General features: G+C 40.2%; 1 protein-coding gene across 1 annotated transcript; it reads left to right on the top strand.

Annotated features, from left to right (window-relative positions):
* Nucleotides 1-13910: 13910 nt before the first annotated feature.
* Nucleotides 13911-18466, top strand: LOC131225721 (cation/H(+) antiporter 19-like). Its single transcript, XM_058221299.1, has 3 exons — nucleotides 13911-14150; nucleotides 15214-16215; nucleotides 17187-18466. Exons 1-3 carry the CDS (start codon nucleotides 13956-13958, stop codon nucleotides 18339-18341), a joined length of 2352 nt encoding a protein of 783 aa, XP_058077282.1. The 5' UTR covers nucleotides 13911-13955; the 3' UTR covers nucleotides 18342-18466.
* The last annotated feature ends 812 nt before the right edge of the window (nucleotides 18467-19278 follow it).

The raw sequence follows: 19278 nt of genomic DNA, 5'->3' as shown, positions 1-19278 counted from the left end.
TCAATCCAACATATCAAATCAATCCAGCTCACATCAAAGGATCAATCAAGGTAGCTCACACCCTTTGAATTTCAACTAGCAACAAATCCCTTTCATGTTTATCTATAACCATATTTAATTAAGATAATATTTGACTAATTTATATTAATTCTGTACAGAGAGAAAATTTGTAAATGTGTGTGTGTATATATATATTTACATCACAAAGTGTAATGAAAATATTTATTCGGCGAAATAATACTTTGTCTCTATATGGTATCAAAGCCTCATCTCCAATGAGAAACCTTGATCCTTCATCAATGGCTGAACAAGAATCAATCACCACAACTCTCACGGTTACATCCGCTGTAGCTTCCTTTGATTCAAACGCGACGTTGATCCCCATTGCTAATGCACAACTCCCTCTCAAACTCAAGTTCTTAAACTATCCAACATGGCTTGCCCAATTTGATTCTCTTTTGATTGGTTATGACCTAATAGGCTACATAGATGGCTCCAAACCATGTCCTCATGACAACTCAATCACATCAATTATTTGAAAGCGTAAAGATCAACTTCTGTTACATGATATATGTATCTCAGCCTCTGACTCGATTGCAACCCTAATTACATCTAGCAAATCCTCCAAAGAAGAGTGGGACAAACTTAAAGGCCTTTATGCGAATTGCTCTTGCTCACATGTTATAAGTCTCAAGGAACGACTCACTCAACCTTGTGATGGTAAGTCTATTATTGAATACCGGCAAACCCTCAAGGCCATCTCTGATGAGTTAGCTCTCATTGATATTCCTCTACTTGATGATGATCTTATTATTCACATTCTCAATGGAGTTAGTGATGAATTCAGAGAGATCACTGTCAGCATTTGTTCTTACTTCATCATTCCTCACTCCCACTTTCATTTTGGTCTTATGCTTTTCAAGCTACAACCTACTTAATAAATCGCCTTCCCATACCTCTTCTTGATAACAACTCTCCTTTCACTGCTCTCTTTAGTGACACACCCAATTATTGCAAATTGCGTGTGCTTGGCTGTCTATGTTATCCATGGCTTCGCCCCTAATCTCGCCATAAACTTGATCCTTGTTCTCGCCCATGTGTGTTCCTTGGGTATTCTCTCACTCAAAGTTTATATAAATGTTTTGATCCCTCCACCAACTGCCTATTTCTCTCACGTCATGTTATCTTTGATGAATCTAGATTTCCATATCCTTCCTTTTCTTCCTCCAATCCATCTTCATCAACTCCATCCACTGCTTGGCTTCCTCATCACGATACGACATTGGAGACTATTGTCTGTGTACTCGTCTTGCATGGTTCCTCAACTCATGGGCTGCCTATCCCTAATACCTCTATGCCTTCATGCCCCTCACCTCCACTTATTAGTGTCGCGGACTCATCTCCTCCATGTGTTGCTCCTACATCACCCTCAATGCCTCTTGATTCACCTAACCCAACCCCTATCAACCACCCTGAATCTGAGCCTACCCTATTTCATCCCATATCTCAACCCGTGGTTAAGTCCTCTGTCTCCCCACCTCGCACTCATTCCATGACCACTCGTGCCCAACATAATATTTTCAAACCCAATCCCAAGTTCCTTAATGTCACCACCAAGTATAAACTGTCAGAATCACTCAAGCCCACTTGTGTCACACAGGCTCTTTGTGCACCCCATTGGCGACGTGCCATATCTAATGAATTTAATGCCCTAATCCGTAACAGCACGTGAGATCTTGTTCCCTCTCACTCCTCTCAAAATCTATTTGGTTACAAATGGGTGTTTCGAATCAAACACTGCCCAGATGGTACCATTGATCGCTATAAAGCTCGCCTCATTGCCAAAGGCTTCCACCAACGTCCGGGCATTAAGTACACTGAGACTTTCAGTCCAGTTGTAAAACCCACTGCTATTCGAATTGTACTTAGCCTTGCCCTTCACCACAGTTGGAAAATACATCAACTTGATGTAAATAATGTATTTCTTCATGACTCACTCTCCGAGGAGGTCTCTATGTCTCAGCCACTGGGGTTCACTAATCCGACACTTCTACCCCATGTTTGTAAGCTTCGGCGTACACCTTATGGCCTCAAGCAAGCCCCACGTGCTTGGTACCAAGAGCTTAGTTCCTTTTTTATCTCCTTTGAATTTACCAATGTCAAATCGGACACCTCACTCTTTCTTTATACTTGTAACGGTGCTATCATATATTTTCTTATATACGTTGATGATCTACTAGTTACAGGCAGTAATGCAAGCTTTGTCTCTAACTTCATCGATGCTCTCTAACAGCGGTTCTCTGTCAAAGATTTGGGATCACTTCACTACTTTCTCGGCATTGAGGTTACTCACACTATCGACAGTCTTTTCCTTAGTCAACAAAAATACATCCGTGATCTCCTTCTTCAGACTCATATGGATGGAGCCAAGGACGTTAGCACACCTCTTCCAACCACTAGTTCACTTACACTTCGTGATGGCTCTCCTCCTACCGATGCTACCCAATATCGCAGTGTCATAGGGGTATTACAATATCTCACTCTCACTCGTCCGGACATATCCTATGCCGTCAACAACTCTCTCAATTTATGCATAATCCCTCGGATTTACATTGGACAGCAGCCAAGCGCTTACTGCACTATCTTAAAGGTACCATTTTTCTTGGTTTATTCCTTTGGCGGAACATGCCCACCTCTCTATATGCCTACTCGGATGCTGACTGGGCTAACAATATTGATGATCGCACATCCACCATTGCATATATTATTTTTCTTAGTGGCAATGCCATCTCTTGGAGCTCCCGCAAACAACGTTCAATTGCTCACTTCTCCACCAAAGCCGAGTACCGTGCCATGACCTCCACTGCCTCTGAACTCACTTGGATTCAATCGCTACTGCATGAACTCAAAGTTCTAATCTCTTAATCACCAGTCATCTATGTGATAACGTGGGGGCAAATTATGTGTGCGCCAACCTAGTTTTTCACTATCGCATGAAACATATTGCTATTGACTTTCAATTTATTCATGACCTCCTTCGTGTTGCTCATGTTGCCACCACTGATCAGCTTACTGATGCTCTCATCAAACCGCTGTCTCGCCAACTGTTATCCCTTCTTCGGTCCAAGATTGGTGTCTCTAATGGGAGTACCATCTTGCGGGGGTGTGTAGAGAATACACCATCCAAGATTCTATCACAAGCAAATCAATCCAGCTCACATCAAAGGATCAATCAAGACAGCTCACACCCTTCGGATTCCAGCTAGCAACAAATCCCTGCCATGTTTATTTGTAACCATATTTAGTTAGGATAATATTTGACTAATTTATATTGATTTTATAAAGAGAGAAGATCTGTAGACGTGCATATATATACATCACAAAGCGTAATGAAAATATTCATTTAGCCAAACATATACTTTGTCTTTATTGTCTTAAGGAATGCTAATTGTACTTGCTGATGGATTTTGTGCAGCCCATTAGAGTGTGATTATCATGTTTATATATTCTTTCATTAAATTATATTGAGATTTTTCAATGTTTGAGTTTATACGTATAAATGTAGTAGTTTCATGATAGTGTTGAGATGTGATAGCAGATTGTCAAAGTCCCAAATGTTTCTTTTTATTAAGAAAAGAAAAGAAAAGAAAAGAAATGAAAAAAAATTTGTCGATCACTTTTAATATTACCATCATTATATACCTGCATTTGCATTTAATCTCCAAGGATCACTTAGAGCTGTACATGAGTCAAATCGGCTCAACTCGGCTTTGCTAGTAGTTGACCCCAGCTCAAACTTGGTTCGACTCGGTCCTCGAGCTTGACTGGCCAGCTTAACTCGATTTGGTCAACAGCTCGGGCCAGTTCGAGCCTGTGCGACATTTTCTCAAACACATGGAGTGCACCTTCAATTTCTCACGGTATGCAAAACAACAGCAATAGTTTACAGGTATTTCATCAAACACTAGATAGGCAATATCAAAATAAAAATACAAGGGTAGTTTTATCATGTAAATTTTTTTTTTTTTTGTATCATACCTTCCTCACCACCAGCCAATTCTGCAGAGAATGTATGCACCCGAAACAACACTTTGTTGACTCATTTCATTGAACACTTGGTGAGCAATGTCAATATCAAAATAATTGAGTCACCAAACTAATTCAATTTGAGTTGAGGTTCGATCCGGGTAGATTCGAGCTCAAACAAGCTCGAACTTGGCTCAATTTTTTTTTAAGCTCCAAAAATTAGCTTGAATCGGCTCGAACTCAATTTCAAACCCAGTCAAATCGAACTTTTTCGAGTTGAGTCGAGTGAGTTAACCGAGCTAACTCGGTTCGGGTACAACTCTAGTATCACTTTAGAAAAACAAAGAAATTAAAAGATTTCATTTTTACTAGAGCCTTCACCTCTTAAATCTTTCTGTCTAAGACCCAACTTAATCATGCTTCTATAATACTACTTTCAAAGAACCATGCCAGGGTTGTTCCATTAGGTGCCTACTCAGGTCATATTTTTTTTAGGGAGTGCCACATATAGGCCTACCATGGTGTTTACATGCCATCCATTCCATTCATCTGACGTGCCTTTGTTGGCATGAAAGAATTTCCCAAAAATCTAGGTGGCCTATAATGGAAGGTTTTAAGTATTATTTTAAGAGTGGCCCGACTGAACATTGGATCAGCCTAATTTTTGGGACCAATGTCAAACAAGGAGTCGTCTACCCGATGGACGGGTGGATTCATGCATTTTGAACCGTTTTCCATATTAGAGAAAGTGACCCGAGTGGCTGCGAGGGGAGTTATACACGAGGGTTTTCCATTTTGAAGATGATAGATGTCGGAAGTGGTGTCCAATTCGATTTTGTTCTCTGCAAGCGGTTTTCATGGAAGACCATTCCACGCTGACATGATACCCGTCCCAATTCCACCACTAGTAGTGGTGAATAGCTATTGTGGGCCTACTGTGTGTGTATGAATCTGACTCGTCCAACAGGTGTAACACTACATAATTCTTACCCATCACAAAAATCAGGATAATCCGCAAGACAGGTGGGCCACACCATAAAAAAACAATCCACAACTGCCCAAAAAACATCATATATATTCAAGTGGTGGGGCCGATGTCATGTGTGCATCGCATCCAATCTGTCTCATAGGTTGACCGCCATGATCATGGGATCTTGAAAACCTCATTCTAATTTAATCATCAGGTGGATCCCAACACTTGAATTTGGAGATTTCTTATCTAATTCAACATTATGCCTATGGTGTGGCACACCTGATGGTTGGATTGGCCTGATATTGTATAAATCTTCATATTATTGTGCTAGGCACCCGTTGAATGGGTTTGATGTCACGAACACACTACAAGGGCCCTACAATAGCTAGCTTAGTGGTGGTACTAATACTGTGTGTGTGATTTAAGTGTTCAACCCAACTCAAAAGATATCTACACGCTGTCGCTTTCAGGCAGGCTTTTTTAATTTCCCATTACTTGGATATTCTAAATAAATCACCAATAATTGCAAAGCTTGTTATTAAAAATTAAATAAAAACAAATGTTCTCCATCAAATTCGTCTAAAGTCTTCTTCTAACTTTCAACCATAGAAAAATCTAACTATTGGATCTGCCCCACGCGAATAGGGGTGCCTATGAACTGATAGAATCGGTAAATTGGATTGGAGCTGACCAAACTTCATGGTTTGGTTCGGTTCTGAAGTGTACTGGTTCCGATTTTTTTTTTTAAAAAATCAGTTAATCTGGTTCAGTTCTTGGTTTGGGGTTCTGTAGAACCGAATCGGACCCTAAAACTGGACGTGGATCCAGACCCCTTGGTCAATAAATATTTAAAACGTATTTTAAAAAAAATATATAAAAAAAAATAGACCATTCATCAAATGGATCACAACACGAATATACATGGACAGCAAAATCATTTTGGAAACACTAGAGGGTCATAAAAACAAACCATGACAAAATTATATTATCCACGAAAATTTTTAATAGAGGAGACTGGGCTGGATTAAAATAAAAAAAAACCCTGCAATTGGGTTGGATTATAAAAATCCTATAACTGTAAAACTAAACTGAAACCGAATCGATTTTTTACGGTCGGGTTCCAATTCGGTTGTAAGGTACGAACGGTTTAGTTCTGGTTCTAGTTTTCCTAAAACCGTCGGGAATGGTTCAGTTCTGATTTCACCCCAGGACCAAACTGAACTGAACGGTGTGCACTCCTACACGTGAATATAGAGTTCTTTAGGCAGTTGTTCAATTTCTCCTATGTTGTGCCCTGTTTGATAGTTTTTTGGATGGTTGTTCATTTTTTTAAATGTTTTTTTACATGGTGTGCCCCACTTAGTAGTTGAATCCACCTGACATTTGCAGTGTCTTGTTTCATGGTAGGACAATCTTGTTATGCAGGTGAGATGTCATACAAACACCATAATGGCCCCACATACCAACTTAGTTAAATTTACAAGTAGTTGTGTGTGAGCATTTCTTCTTAATGGTTTATGGTAAAATGATTGAAAATCTCCCTCTTATGACTGCAATGATGCTTGATCTCATAAGCTGATGGTACAACTAATTGATTAGATGGTCTGGCGACCATATAATCATCAATCTAGACTGTCTATTTCTTCAATTCACTATTGTCATATCACTAGGCAAATCACACTGATAGGATGATCCTGAATTGAATGGTCGTGTACTGGTAGATGATGGTCCTAGAAAAACAGTGACTGTTAAATGATCATGGGCTCCCCTTGGTGTACTTTGGCCTGTTGAATTTCAATCAATGGCTGGACTTTTTTTTTTTTTTTTAAACAATTTTGTTGGTTCGCATTTTGCAGTCCTCCAAAAGTCTTGTGGTTATGTCCAGGGCACCCTTCCCATTAATACCCAGCAGATGAATGGCCCCGATTACAAAGCTGGGCTTAGTACCTCATCTTTCTCTTCCCAATGATAAGTTACCATAATTTAAGGGTTGCAATTCGGAGTTCAAGTTGGGTCGGGGTAAGCCCAACTCAAACCCATTTACTAAATGGACCCAAGTTCCCATTAAAATCCATCGAGCCCAAACCAACCTGCCTTTGACCCATTTAGTTGTAAATGGGTCGCACTTGTCTAACCAAACCTGACCTAGTACGGCTGACGCAGCGATGAATGTGATGAGGTTGATTATGTGGCTTAACCACGTTATTCTCTTAATTTTTCTAAACACTTTTCATGTTGAGCGCAACTCTTAAAGCCCAATGGATGAAGAGTTATAATCAAATTAAAACTTACTGTTTAGAGTAAAAAAGGAATTAAACATGGAATTCGGCTGTCAATATTATGGAATCTCGTAAATTCAGCGTGGCAACCCGACATAGCCGGGTTGGTTAGCTAAAGTAGCTCATTCTATACCAAAATCATATATGGTACATCAAGTAATTCATTCCGGTTTGCGAGATATGCCTGTTTTAAGGTTCTGACGGTCTTGATGACTTCTGCCTCTGATCAGGCCTTCTCTGATCCATCTTGGAAATGAAAGTGTCCGCGACCCGCTCTACATCAACGGCCCTGCTCATTTTTAAGATGGAAATAAGGGCAATGGTAAGCCAAGCCAGCCCAGATTACATACATTATATTAATGGGTAATTTGTTTCTGGTTTTGGAGGCACTGGTCCGGCACGTTGATAACTTACGTGGGTGGGAGGATGCCTGAGCTGCTACCCATTTAACTTTCCAGACCCATATCCAAGTAGTGAATTATGTTAGTAATGGTAAAATTGTTCAAAATTAGCAGGCACCGGTAGACCATTTGTAGGCCATGACTCTGTTTTTTTTTCTCTACACCGAAATATATATAAAAAGGTTTATGGAGCCTGAACTTGGAGCCTTGGGCGTGGGAAATGAACACCTGCAGCGTCTGTACATGAAATTTCACATACAGTCTCTTCTTTACCACCAATGTATCACATTACTAGGAAATCCAATCCTTGCAGGAGGTGGGCCTCAAAATGGAGGTCACCTGGCATGAAAATCGACCCAAACCATCTGTTAGTTTGATCTCACCTGAAAAATAAGTCATACTATTGACTATTGATTAATTTAAACACTATCTCATTAGATGAGTTTATGGGCCTGATTTTCAAACAATGTGATCTTCATATGGTGCTGCTATTATTTTGCATGGCTTCAAATCCATCATGTGCAATGGAAAGAAAAGGATCTATTGTAAAATTTCACAAACAGCTGCTGCATATATATAGTTGTTTCACATGTAAAAAACCAGACCATCCAGGTGGGCAGGTGGGTTATACCTTAGTAGTTACAATTAATTAGCAGGCGTAGGCATTGTGGCTATCCAAAAGGTTGGTCTAGTTGGTTCTAAAATATAGATATATAGTAAAAAAAATTAAAATTAAAATATTAAATTAGAAATAATAATTAAAAAAATTTGGAGAGCTGAGGCACGTTATTATCGTTGTTTTAAAGATAGATTTTTCTTCATATGATGACAATCCCTGATACACTAGGTCTCAGTAAGTCTGCCCCTATGATGTAACAACTATCATTCAAGATGAAAGGCTTAAATCTGGTGTACTCTCGATTACAGCCACACAAACTTAAGAATACTTGAACTAATCTTCCCAAAAAGAACATAGAAGGAAATCCAAAGAAGAGAGAAATTTTAAATGAATTTGCAATGGAGAGAAGATGTCCTTACGAAGAAAGGGAGAAGGGCAATTCTCGATCGTAATCTAAAGCGAAAGGGAATGATAAGATGAAGTGTTGGAACTGTAGGATGACAGGCCATATTAAGAATGACTACAGGAATACTAAGGCTTAAAATGGAGAAAAGTTAGAGAATGCGACAAAATAGGCCAACATAGTGTAATCATGTGAGAAGGTGGATAGTGGTAATGTCTTAACCACATTCAAATCTTATTACCTTAATAATGATTAGATTTTGTATTCAGGGACCTCATATCACGTGACTTTTCATAAGGATTGGTTCACCACATATAATGAGTACAATGGTGGACAAGTTTTTATAGGGAATCACATTATATATAAAGTCATTGGAATCGGTTCAATGCGCATCAAAATGTTTGATAGGGTGAAGCATATTCTAACAGATGTTCGACACATTCTGGACCTTAGGAAAAATTTGATATATCTAGGGGCTCCTGAGGCATTTGGTTGTAAGTTCACTGGTTGTGATATGGTTCTTAAAGTTTCGAAAGGGGCACTTTTTGTGATGAAAGTACAACAAACTAGTAATATATACAAATTGATCAGAAATACTGAAATGGGTGGGGCTAAAATGTCTGCAGCGGAATCCACATCGGCATGATTGTGACATGCATGCCTAGACCACATGAGCGACCGCAACATGAAGGTACTTTCTAATCGTTGCTTAATTTTTATTTTTAAAAGTATTAAACTTAGTATATGTGAGCATTCTATATATTATAACAGTGAAGGCTAACTTTTAAATTTAGAAAGCATGCTTGTAAAAGTGTGCCAGAGTATGTGCATTAAAATATAAGGGGCTTGTTGCCTGTTGTTTCTGTTGAGGGATTATCATATTTTGTTTCATTCATTGATGACTACTTCATGAAAGTGTGGATTTATGATGTAGAACATATCACAGATACTTTCCTAGTAAGGTTGGGCCAAAAGAAGGTGGACCATAAATTGACTGTAACTTTTGATCCAGGTATCGTTACGGGGCACACAACCTATCAATCTTTACTGAAATGGGCCATCCGAGGTGAATTGACCCACTATGTGGGTCGTATCTATCCGTTTCGTCAGAAAATGCATGCTTTCAGCTCAAAAACGAATATTTAGGGAGAAAAAAATATTATTTTTAGTAATTCCGAATTTTTAATACTTTTCTATTTTTAGAGTTTTAGATTTTTTTTTTTTTCCTTTCTAGAAATAACTTTTAATTATACTAGGACTCGAGAAAGTTTATTTAGAATTTTTATTTTTAGAAATTAGGCTTTAGAAGAGTTTTATTAGAATTAAAATTTTTATTAGAGTTAGAATTTTGCTATTTTTGGTAATTACGAATTTTAGTTTTTTTTTTTTATTATTAATGGTGTAAGGAGACACATTAGACAATTATCAATAATTCATTAATCAATTTTCAATTTATTAGAATTTATTTCTATTTTCTGCTTTTTTTTTTCCTCGTGGATTCGAGAAGTCTTTGTGAGGAGTCCAGAGAAGTTCCGTGGATTCGGAATAGTTATCCTCTTGAGGAAGACGGTGCTCGACCTCACGTCCTTCCAGGCGTCAATTTATTTTCTAAAAATTAAATCTAATGTTCTCACTATGTTTAAAGTGTGGAAGATGATGATTGAAATGCAGATATGATAGAAACTGAAGGTGTTAATGACTAATAACGGAGGTCAATTCACTTCAAATGAATTCATCAGTTTTGTAAAAATGAGGGTATTGTAATGCGCAATACAATGAGACATACTCTCGAGCATAATGAAGTGGTAGAACGGATGAATCACACTCTTTTAAATAGATCCAGAAGCATGTTGAGTATTGCTGGATTGGGCAATGAGTTATGAATGGAGATAATTAATATGGCTTGATACATGTTAATTGGTCTCCATTTACACATTGATAGACTGCAAGATTCCTGAATAAGTGTGGGGTGGTCATGAAGTATACTACTCACAGTTGTGGGTATTTGGTTGTGACGCCTACTTTAATGCACCATTGGTTAAGAGGGATACGCTAGACCAAAGGGAAGAAGTGTATTTTCACGGGCTATGGTGATGGTGTGAAATGGTACATGCTGTATGACCGAGTCACACGAAAGATCATAATTAACCAAGATGTCATGTTTGATGAAGATTTATTGTTTCACAATGACGAACGCAAGGAACTGGAGAAATCAGCGTTCATTAATGTCGAGATTGAAAAAGAAGATATATGGTAGAGCTTAAGCCGCATACAAAGATACAGGAATAAGTGGAATTAGGGGTGTACATTGGGCCGAACCGAGTTGAACTGGGCTCAACCCGGCCCGGCCTGGTCACCGGGCCAACATGTCCAGCCTGAACTCGGCCCGGTCAGCAATTGGGCGAGTTCGGGCTGAATTCGTGCCAGTTTCGGACCTTACAACAAGTTCATGGGAAGGGCTTTGGCAGGTAATCCGTGTCCCATTACAAGGCCCTCTCGATCAACGGTTTAGATAGTTGAATTATAAACTCTACAAAAAATCTAACTAGTCAGGACATTAGAATTCCTTTTTGTATTTGGGTGAATCTAGGCCGTTCAAGTTATACGTCTCATTGTGGACAGTGCATAAACATGTCAAACTATCCAGGCTATCCAATCAGCAGCTATCAAATGAATGGTTAAAATGTATATGTAAACGGCCGAGTCAGGTCGGGTCGGGCCAAGTTGGGTCGGGTTTCAGACCGAGTCGGGCCGAACTGGGACCTGTTCGAATTTGGCCCGAACTCAGTTTCAAGTTGAAGAAAATGACTCGTCCCGGACCGAACTCAGTTCCGGGTCGGGTCGAGTCAAGCGAGTTAACTGGGCTAGCCTGGTTAGTATACAACCCTAGGTGGAATAGCCACATCTTATAAGAAATCCGCCAAGAGATCACAGATTGCTAGTTATATATAAGAATAATTCGAATGTTTCATTTATCCTTATTACGGATGAAGGAAATCTGTTCACCTTTCAAAAAGCGTTAGATGATTCTGATATTGAGAAGTGGATAGCGAACATATACGACAATATAAATTACTTGTATAAGAATGAGACATGGAAGCTGGTGAAGCTTCCAGTGGCTGTAAAGTAATTGACAGTAAGTGGATTTATAAGAAGAAACTGAATAAATACAAGGTAAAATTGGTTGCGAAAGGGTATGCACGATAAAAGAATGTTAAATTAAGCCCTATGTTGATGCACATGTTTTATCCACACCATCTATTCATATGTGTCATTTACATATGACATTTCAGCTGTATATGTATATAGGTGATGTACATCGATTATAAAATGTGGCTCTTTAATTATAATTCTATGGTCTACCAAAGAAGACTTCATTTAATATAGAGTACTTTCTAAGGGAAGAATTTGATTCCAAACATGGGACTTGACCTTAAAAAACCAAGGCATTTTATGGCGTATAATCATTGTTACTTTGATGAATTTGTTTCATATCCAACCTTGCCCATTGCAAAAAAGTAGTGAATAACCATCAAAATTTTTTTTTGGGACACAAGCTTTGTATGAAGTAAATTTTTGTAGTTTTCATTCATCGAGCTTTGGTTGACCTTATTAAGAGATTGGATAGAAAACAAGAGCCTCGGGAAGGTTTTAAATGTGGTTATTCAATTATCATTGTTTCTTGTCACGTGGTCTACTTGAGATTTGAATATGCTTAATTTTTGGGATGGCATCCTAAAATGAGGTGGAAAAACAAATGGACGGAGTCGATATGTGACAAATCATCTAGGTGGGCCGTAAGGTGATGATAACACCCAATAAGCCGTTTTTCATACGATGTGATGCTCATGAAAGAATGCGTACACGTAAGATCAACTGACACCATCTATTCGATGGTCCACGCCCTGATCGGGCATCATTCCGGAAAATATCGTGACAACCTGAAAATCGGCGGAACGAGTGGGGGCGTGAAATGAATTTTTTGGGCGCAGATTAGGTGTTTCTTTACCTGGGTATATGCTAAGTGGTTGTTACCCCTACCGTAGGGCCCACCTTGATAATATGTTTTTTATCCACTCCGTCCATTCGTTTTTCAGCCCATTTTAGAAGGCAGTCCCAAAAAAGTTAGTATATCCAAATCTCAAATGCACCACACCACTAGAAACATGATTATTGAACGTTTACCATTAAAAACTTTCCAAGGCCCCACTTTAAGAAGTTCCATAATGTTTATTTTTCATCCAACCCATAGATAAGTTAAATTAGAAATGGATGAAGGGAAAATACAAATATTATCTCGATCCAAAACTTTTGTGGCCTAAAAAAATTTTAATGGTCTTTAACACCTTTTTCAATGGTGTTGTCTAACCGAGATTTGAATCTTCTTAATTTTTTGGATAACTGAATTAAATTAGAACAAAAAACAGGTGGACGGCGTGGATATGAAACAAATTCATCAACGTGGGCCCAATACCGACTGTAACAACCACTGAGCTGTTACCCGGGTACCAGCTAATCCGCTCACGATTTTTTTTCAAAAGATAACCGTCCCCGTCCAATAGGGAAAGAGTCCCACGGTACGCAGAACTTCCTGTGACGGAAGCTAGGTGGGGATACCATGATATTTATGAGAAATCCACACCGTCCATCCGTTTTTCCAGATGATTTTAGGTCTTGGGCCCAAAAATAAGGCAGATTCAAAACTCAAGTGTACCGCTTGACACAAAACAGTGATGATTGAACGTCCACTGTTGACACATTCGTAAGGCCACATAAGTTTTGCATCAGGCTAATATATATTTTTTTTCAGTTTTTCCAAGTAGGAATGACCTTATGAACGGCATGGATGGCATATAAACATCACGGTGTACCTCAAGGAGGTTTCAACGGTAGGCATTATCCTACCAACGTTTTCATGGTGCGGTTCGCTTGAGTTTTGGATCTACCTCATTTTTAAAACCATATCCTAATATCATCTGAAAAAACAGATAGACGGAGTGGATTTCTCACAAACATCACATTGGACCCCACGGTATATTTTTTTCTCTCATAATACGGCAGTGGCATTATCAGTCGTAAAACTCGGCGTATTCTAGTTACTCACGGCAACTGAGTGGGCTACAGAGAATAAGCCTCTAAATTTAGAGATCGGAAGTTTTTCTGACCTCTTCAATAGCATATATATTGCATCTGGTTATTAGCACAGGACTCACTCACAAAATATCCCTTGAAGACTCTCTCTCTCTCTCTAAAAATGGAGACGAACACAACGAATGTGTGCCCGCCGCCGATGAAGCCAACGTCAAATGGTTCATGGCAAGGCGATAATCCACTGGATTATTCACTGCCGTTAGTGATCATACAGATCTGTTTGGTGGTCGTTTTAACAAGGACGTTGGCTTTCTTCTTAAAGCCTTTTAGGCAGCCCAGAGTCATTGCTGAGATCATTGTAACTCTCTCTCTCTCTCTTTTATACATTTTTTTTTTTTTTTTTTTTTTTTTTTTAAAATTCCTTCAATTTCAAGAGTATTTCCTGATTTCAGTAGAATCTTTTCATATCTCTGTTAACATCTTTGAAATTCTATTTTAATCCCTTGGCTTAATTAGATTGAATAAAAGAAACTAATTAAGAAAATTGTTAAGAAGCTAACAACATGGCCAAAAATCCCTCCACCACTAATAGAAAACGTAAAGCTAGCCCTTTGATGTAGTGCAGGTCGAGGACAATTTCATGGCTAAGATCGGCTAGAAAAGACCTGGTTGGCGGTAGTAGTGATCCGGATTGCCAAAACCTTCTTAAAATGGGCATATCTCTCAAATCGAAATGAGTTACGCCAGTTGAGCCAAATAGGACACTTAACGCTATAACTATTTATATATAAGAAGTCCAATTCACGAGAGTTATAGATGTAGTTTGATTGAAATCATGACCGTTTATAACTATCTGTAAGAAGTCCAATTCACCAGAGTTTTAGTTGTAGTTTGATTGAAATCATGACCGTCTATAACTATTTGTAAGAAGTCCAATTCACGAGAGTTTTAGTTGTAGTTTGATTGAAATCATTCTATAACTATTTATAGGAAGTTATGATTTACAAGAGTTTTAGTTGTAGTTTGATTCTACACCTTCACATTTCACCCGTGTGTGATTTTATTTCTAATAAAAATCCTAATTCTAGTAAAATTCTTTTAAAATTTAATTTCTAAAAATGAAAATTTATTTTATTTTTACTAGAAAGTTAATATAAAAATTAAAAAAATTACTAAAAATAATAACTTTTTCTTAAAATTTTGTTTTTAAGATAAAAGTGCGCATTAAAATTTTCTGATGATACGGGTAGATGCGAAGTGAGTCGGTTAAATTGATAGGTTAGGTTATGCCTCGTTAGGAGACCCAGATCAAAAGTTACATGAATTTAGGGTCCGCCTTCTTTTGGACCAAGCATGCTAGGAATGTTTTGGGTGTTAAAAAAAGAAAATTTTATCTGAAGTACGTGGGCTAATATACGCAGGGCGGGATACTGCTGGGCCCATCAGCACTAGGCCGCAGCGAGCGGTTCCTACACACGGTCTTCCCGACCCGCAGCCTGACTGTGCTGGACACCCTCGCCAACATCGGCCTTCTCTTCTTCCTCTTCCTCGTCGGCCTCGAGCTCGACATCCACGCCATCCGCCGGACTGGTAAGAAGGCCCTCGGCATCGCTGTCGCCGGCATCACCCTCCCCTTCGTAATGGGCATCGGCACCTCCGTTGTCCTCCGTCGTACCATCTCCAAAGGCGTCAACGCCGGCCCTTTCCTAGTCTTCATGGGCGTCGCGCTCTCCATCACTGCATTCCCAGTCCTTGCCCGCATCCTCGCCGAGCTCAAGCTCCTCACCACCGACGTCGGCCGGATGGCCATGTCCGCAGCTGCTATCAATGACGTTGCGGCATGGATCCTCCTCGCCCTCGCCATCGCCCTCTCGGGCACCCACAGCTCTCCTCTAGTCTCCTTATGGGTACTCCTCACTGGCCTTGCGTTCGTTGCATTCGCCATCTTTATCATTCGCCCAGCACTAGAATTCATGGCAAGACGATCGCCGGATGGGGAACCCATCAAGGAGGTCTACATATGCGCAACGCTGTCGGTCGTGCTCGCCGCTAGCTTCGTCACTGACACGATTGGCATCCATGCTCTCTTCGGTGCATTCATTGTCGGGATCATGGTGCCCAAGGACGGGCCGTTTGCGGGAATTCTGATAGAGAAGATCGAAGATCTTGTTTCGGGCCTCTTCCTGCCGCTCTACTTCGTCTCAAGCGGTCTGAAGACTAATATAACAACCATAAGTGGGGTCCAGTCGTGGGGGTTGCTGGTGCTTGTCATATCGACGGCTTGTTTTGGGAAGATCGTTGGGACAGTGCTGGTGTCATTGGCATTCAAGGTGCCGTACAGGGAGGCGCTTGCGCTAGGTTTTCTCATGAATTCCAAAGGGCTTGTGGAGCTTATCGTTCTCAATATCGGCAAGGACCGAAAAGTAAGTTTGTAGCAACCAATTTCAGTTTTCGGCCATGCTTGAGTCATTGATATTTTAACCTGTTCATCTTGATTTACTTTCATGACGTGTAGAATTTTAGTGGCTATGTACCATTCATCACTATCCTTCTCCGATAAGGACTTCTCTATTACTTTTGCCCCATCCGAGAATGGTGTCGACTCTTCGAATGCATACATGTAATTGCAGTTAATAGATAATATTAACCACCTGGACCAGTTAATAACATTTGACTAGGGGTGCACACGGTTCCGTTTCTGGTGTGAAATCTGAACCGAACCGTTCCTAACAGTTTCAGGAAAACTAGAACTAGAACTAGAACTGGACCGTTTGCACCCTGGAACTGAATGGAACCCGACAGTAAAAAAAACCAATTAGGTCCGATTCGGTTCCACAGTTATGGGCTTTTTATAATCCAGTCCAATTGCATGATTTATTTTTATAATTCAGCCTAATTGAATGACTTTTTTAGAATAAAGTCCAATTGCATGGTTCTTGAAAGACTTCAGAACCAGACCAATTCGTGCGGTCTGGTCGGTTCTGGTCTGGTTTACTGGTTCCACTGGTTCCGTGCACACCCCTACATATGACTGGTTGAGAATCCTTGATCTGTTTAATTAATTTTAGAGATGTGCTCCATCTACAATAAGATCCATAATTTGGATGGTCTATAGCGGTACATGATGAGTCACCACCATTTTTTAACTGATGCAGAACTAACATAGGAGTCTGTTACAAATGGGATAAAATAGGAAACACTGATTAGCTGCGATCCCGTCCATAGGATTTAGGAATGAAATGGCGCATTTACCTTATTTTCTTTTTGGAAATTTCTTTATCAACCTTTTAGACTCTTATTCCATAATCTGACTCACCTGTTCAACTCGGCAATTACACACCAATGATCAAACTCACTGTAATGACCCGGCTCACTCGCTCTGTCTCTATTTCAGGTGTTGAATGACCAGGCATTTGCTATCTTAGTCCTGATGGCGCTCTTCACCACATTCATCACCACACCCATTGTAACGGCCTTATACAAGCCAGCGAGGCGCACCTCTCCCTACCACCACCGCACCATCCAGCAAAACAACCCCGACACGGAACTTCGGATCCTGGCCTGCTTCCACAGCACTCGCAACATCCCCACCATCATCAATCTCCTCGAGTCATCTCGCGGAACCCGACACCACAGCATCATCATCTACGCAATGCACCTCATGGAGCTCTCCGAGCGCTCCTCCGCCATCTCCATAGTCCACAAAACCCGCCGCAACGGCCTCCCTTTCTGGAACAAGGAGCGTCCCAACACCAACCACATGGTCATCGGCTTCGATACCTACCAGCAGCTCAGTCACGTTACCATCCGCCCCATGACTGCCATCTCCCACCTCTCCTCTATCCATGAGGACATCTGCACCAGTGCTGAACAGAAGCGAGCCGCCATCATCCTCCTCCCATTCCATAAGCACCAACGCCTCGACGGAACCATGGAATCCCTCAGACATGACTTTCACCATGTTAACCAGAATGTTCTACACCACGCCCCATGCTCTGTCGGGATTCTCATTGACCGTGGCCTAGGCGGCACCACCCAGATTTCTGCCAGTGATGTCTCCTTCAATGTAGTCGCCCTCTTCTTCGGTGGTCGTGACGATCATGAGGTCCTCGCCTATGGAGCCCGCATCGCCGAACACCCGGGGATCCAGCTCACCGTCCTCAGATTTGTGGCTGAGGCTGGGAAGTCACTGATGGGCAGCAACGATGATAACATCAGCATTAACATAGAAGCAGACGAGAGAATGGCAGACGAGGAGTGTATTTTAAAGTTCCTGACCACTGCAGGGAATGAATCGATATCTTATGAGGAGAAGGAAGTAGGAAGTAAGGAAGACATTGTAGCGATTCTTGAGACAATGAACCGGTACAATCTCTTCCTGGTGGGAAGGATTCCACATGTCGCTCCCCTAACAGACAGGACTGACTGTCCTGAACTAGGTCCGGTTGGGTGTTTCCTTGCGTCGTCGGAGTTCTCTACAATGGCGTCCGTGTTGGTGCTTCAGCAATATGTCCCGACTACAAAACTTTCGCCACAGGTTGATGTCTGAAAAAATCAGATTTAAGAAATGTAGAGTAGATGAGATTCGTGTATTATTTAATAAGTGATGTAGTAAATTGAATAAAAATGTAAGTAGGTTAATTACTGGGCGTAGCCCATTTTAAGCCCAATGGGCAACCATCATAAATATGAGAGAATTTTACAAAATAGTACTTATTTAATTTACATTCCAAGAACTTTTAAAATTAAGTTTCCATTAAGCTACCTCATCAATTAAATTATTGTATATTAACTAGTTGTCGGTTTGAAGTATGATTTTTGCTCAGATGATGGGAAGGATGGAACTTTTATAAAATTCGAAATCGATTGATGAATGAAATAAAGGAGTACACAACCCTTTAAGTAGGGATACTAAGCAATGGAAGAAATTTTAGAATTAAAGTACAACTAAAACTCCTATAATTTGCAATATAATTTGCAACTTACTATAAATAAGTGTACTATTTGGCTCCTTCTGGTTTGCGAGATATGTCCGTTTTAAGTTCTGACGGTTCAGATCATTTCTGTATCTGATCGGGCCTTTTTTGGTCCATCTTGGCCATGAAATTATCCGCGCTCTACATCAAATGACAAGAACGCTCAAGGACAATACGCGGATTGAATAAGCTGAAATGTGGGTCCCACTTTATCGCAAGCACCTCAGATAACTGAATTTGTTGTTATGTTCTAGGCCCTTTGATCGCTGGTGGGCCCGTTCTGAACCCGCTTAATGTATATACGGTGGCTTTCATTCCGTTGATGTGTTGTGGATCTATTATAGGTCGTTTGCATTTGTGTATTGATGACCATTACTTGCTGGGACAGATTCCATAAACCACAGATTCATGTTGTTGCCCACCTCATGAGTGTTTTTGCATCAAGGAATGCTGTCTGTCATCTAGTTATGGTTTGATCTAACCGTGGAAAGCTGTTGGTGGCCCATCTTG

This window comes from Magnolia sinica, chromosome 14, assembly GCF_029962835.1.
Source record: "Magnolia sinica isolate HGM2019 chromosome 14, MsV1, whole genome shotgun sequence".
Classification (NCBI taxonomy): domain Eukaryota; kingdom Viridiplantae; phylum Streptophyta; class Magnoliopsida; order Magnoliales; family Magnoliaceae; genus Magnolia; species Magnolia sinica.
Note: the sequence above shows the minus strand (reverse complement) of the source record. Positions and strands in the feature narration are given on the sequence as shown.

Coding starts and splice junctions, on each gene's coding strand:
- LOC131225721 (XM_058221299.1), top strand. CDS start 13,956: ATGGAGACGAACACAACGAATGTGTGCCCGCCGCCGATGAAGCCAACG. Junction 14,151..15,213: donor GAGTCATTGCTGAGATCATT/GTAACTCTCTCT, acceptor TAATATACGCAG/GGCGGGATACTGCTGGGCCC. Junction 16,216..17,186: donor ATATCGGCAAGGACCGAAAA/GTAAGTTTGTAG, acceptor TCTCTATTTCAG/GTGTTGAATGACCAGGCATT.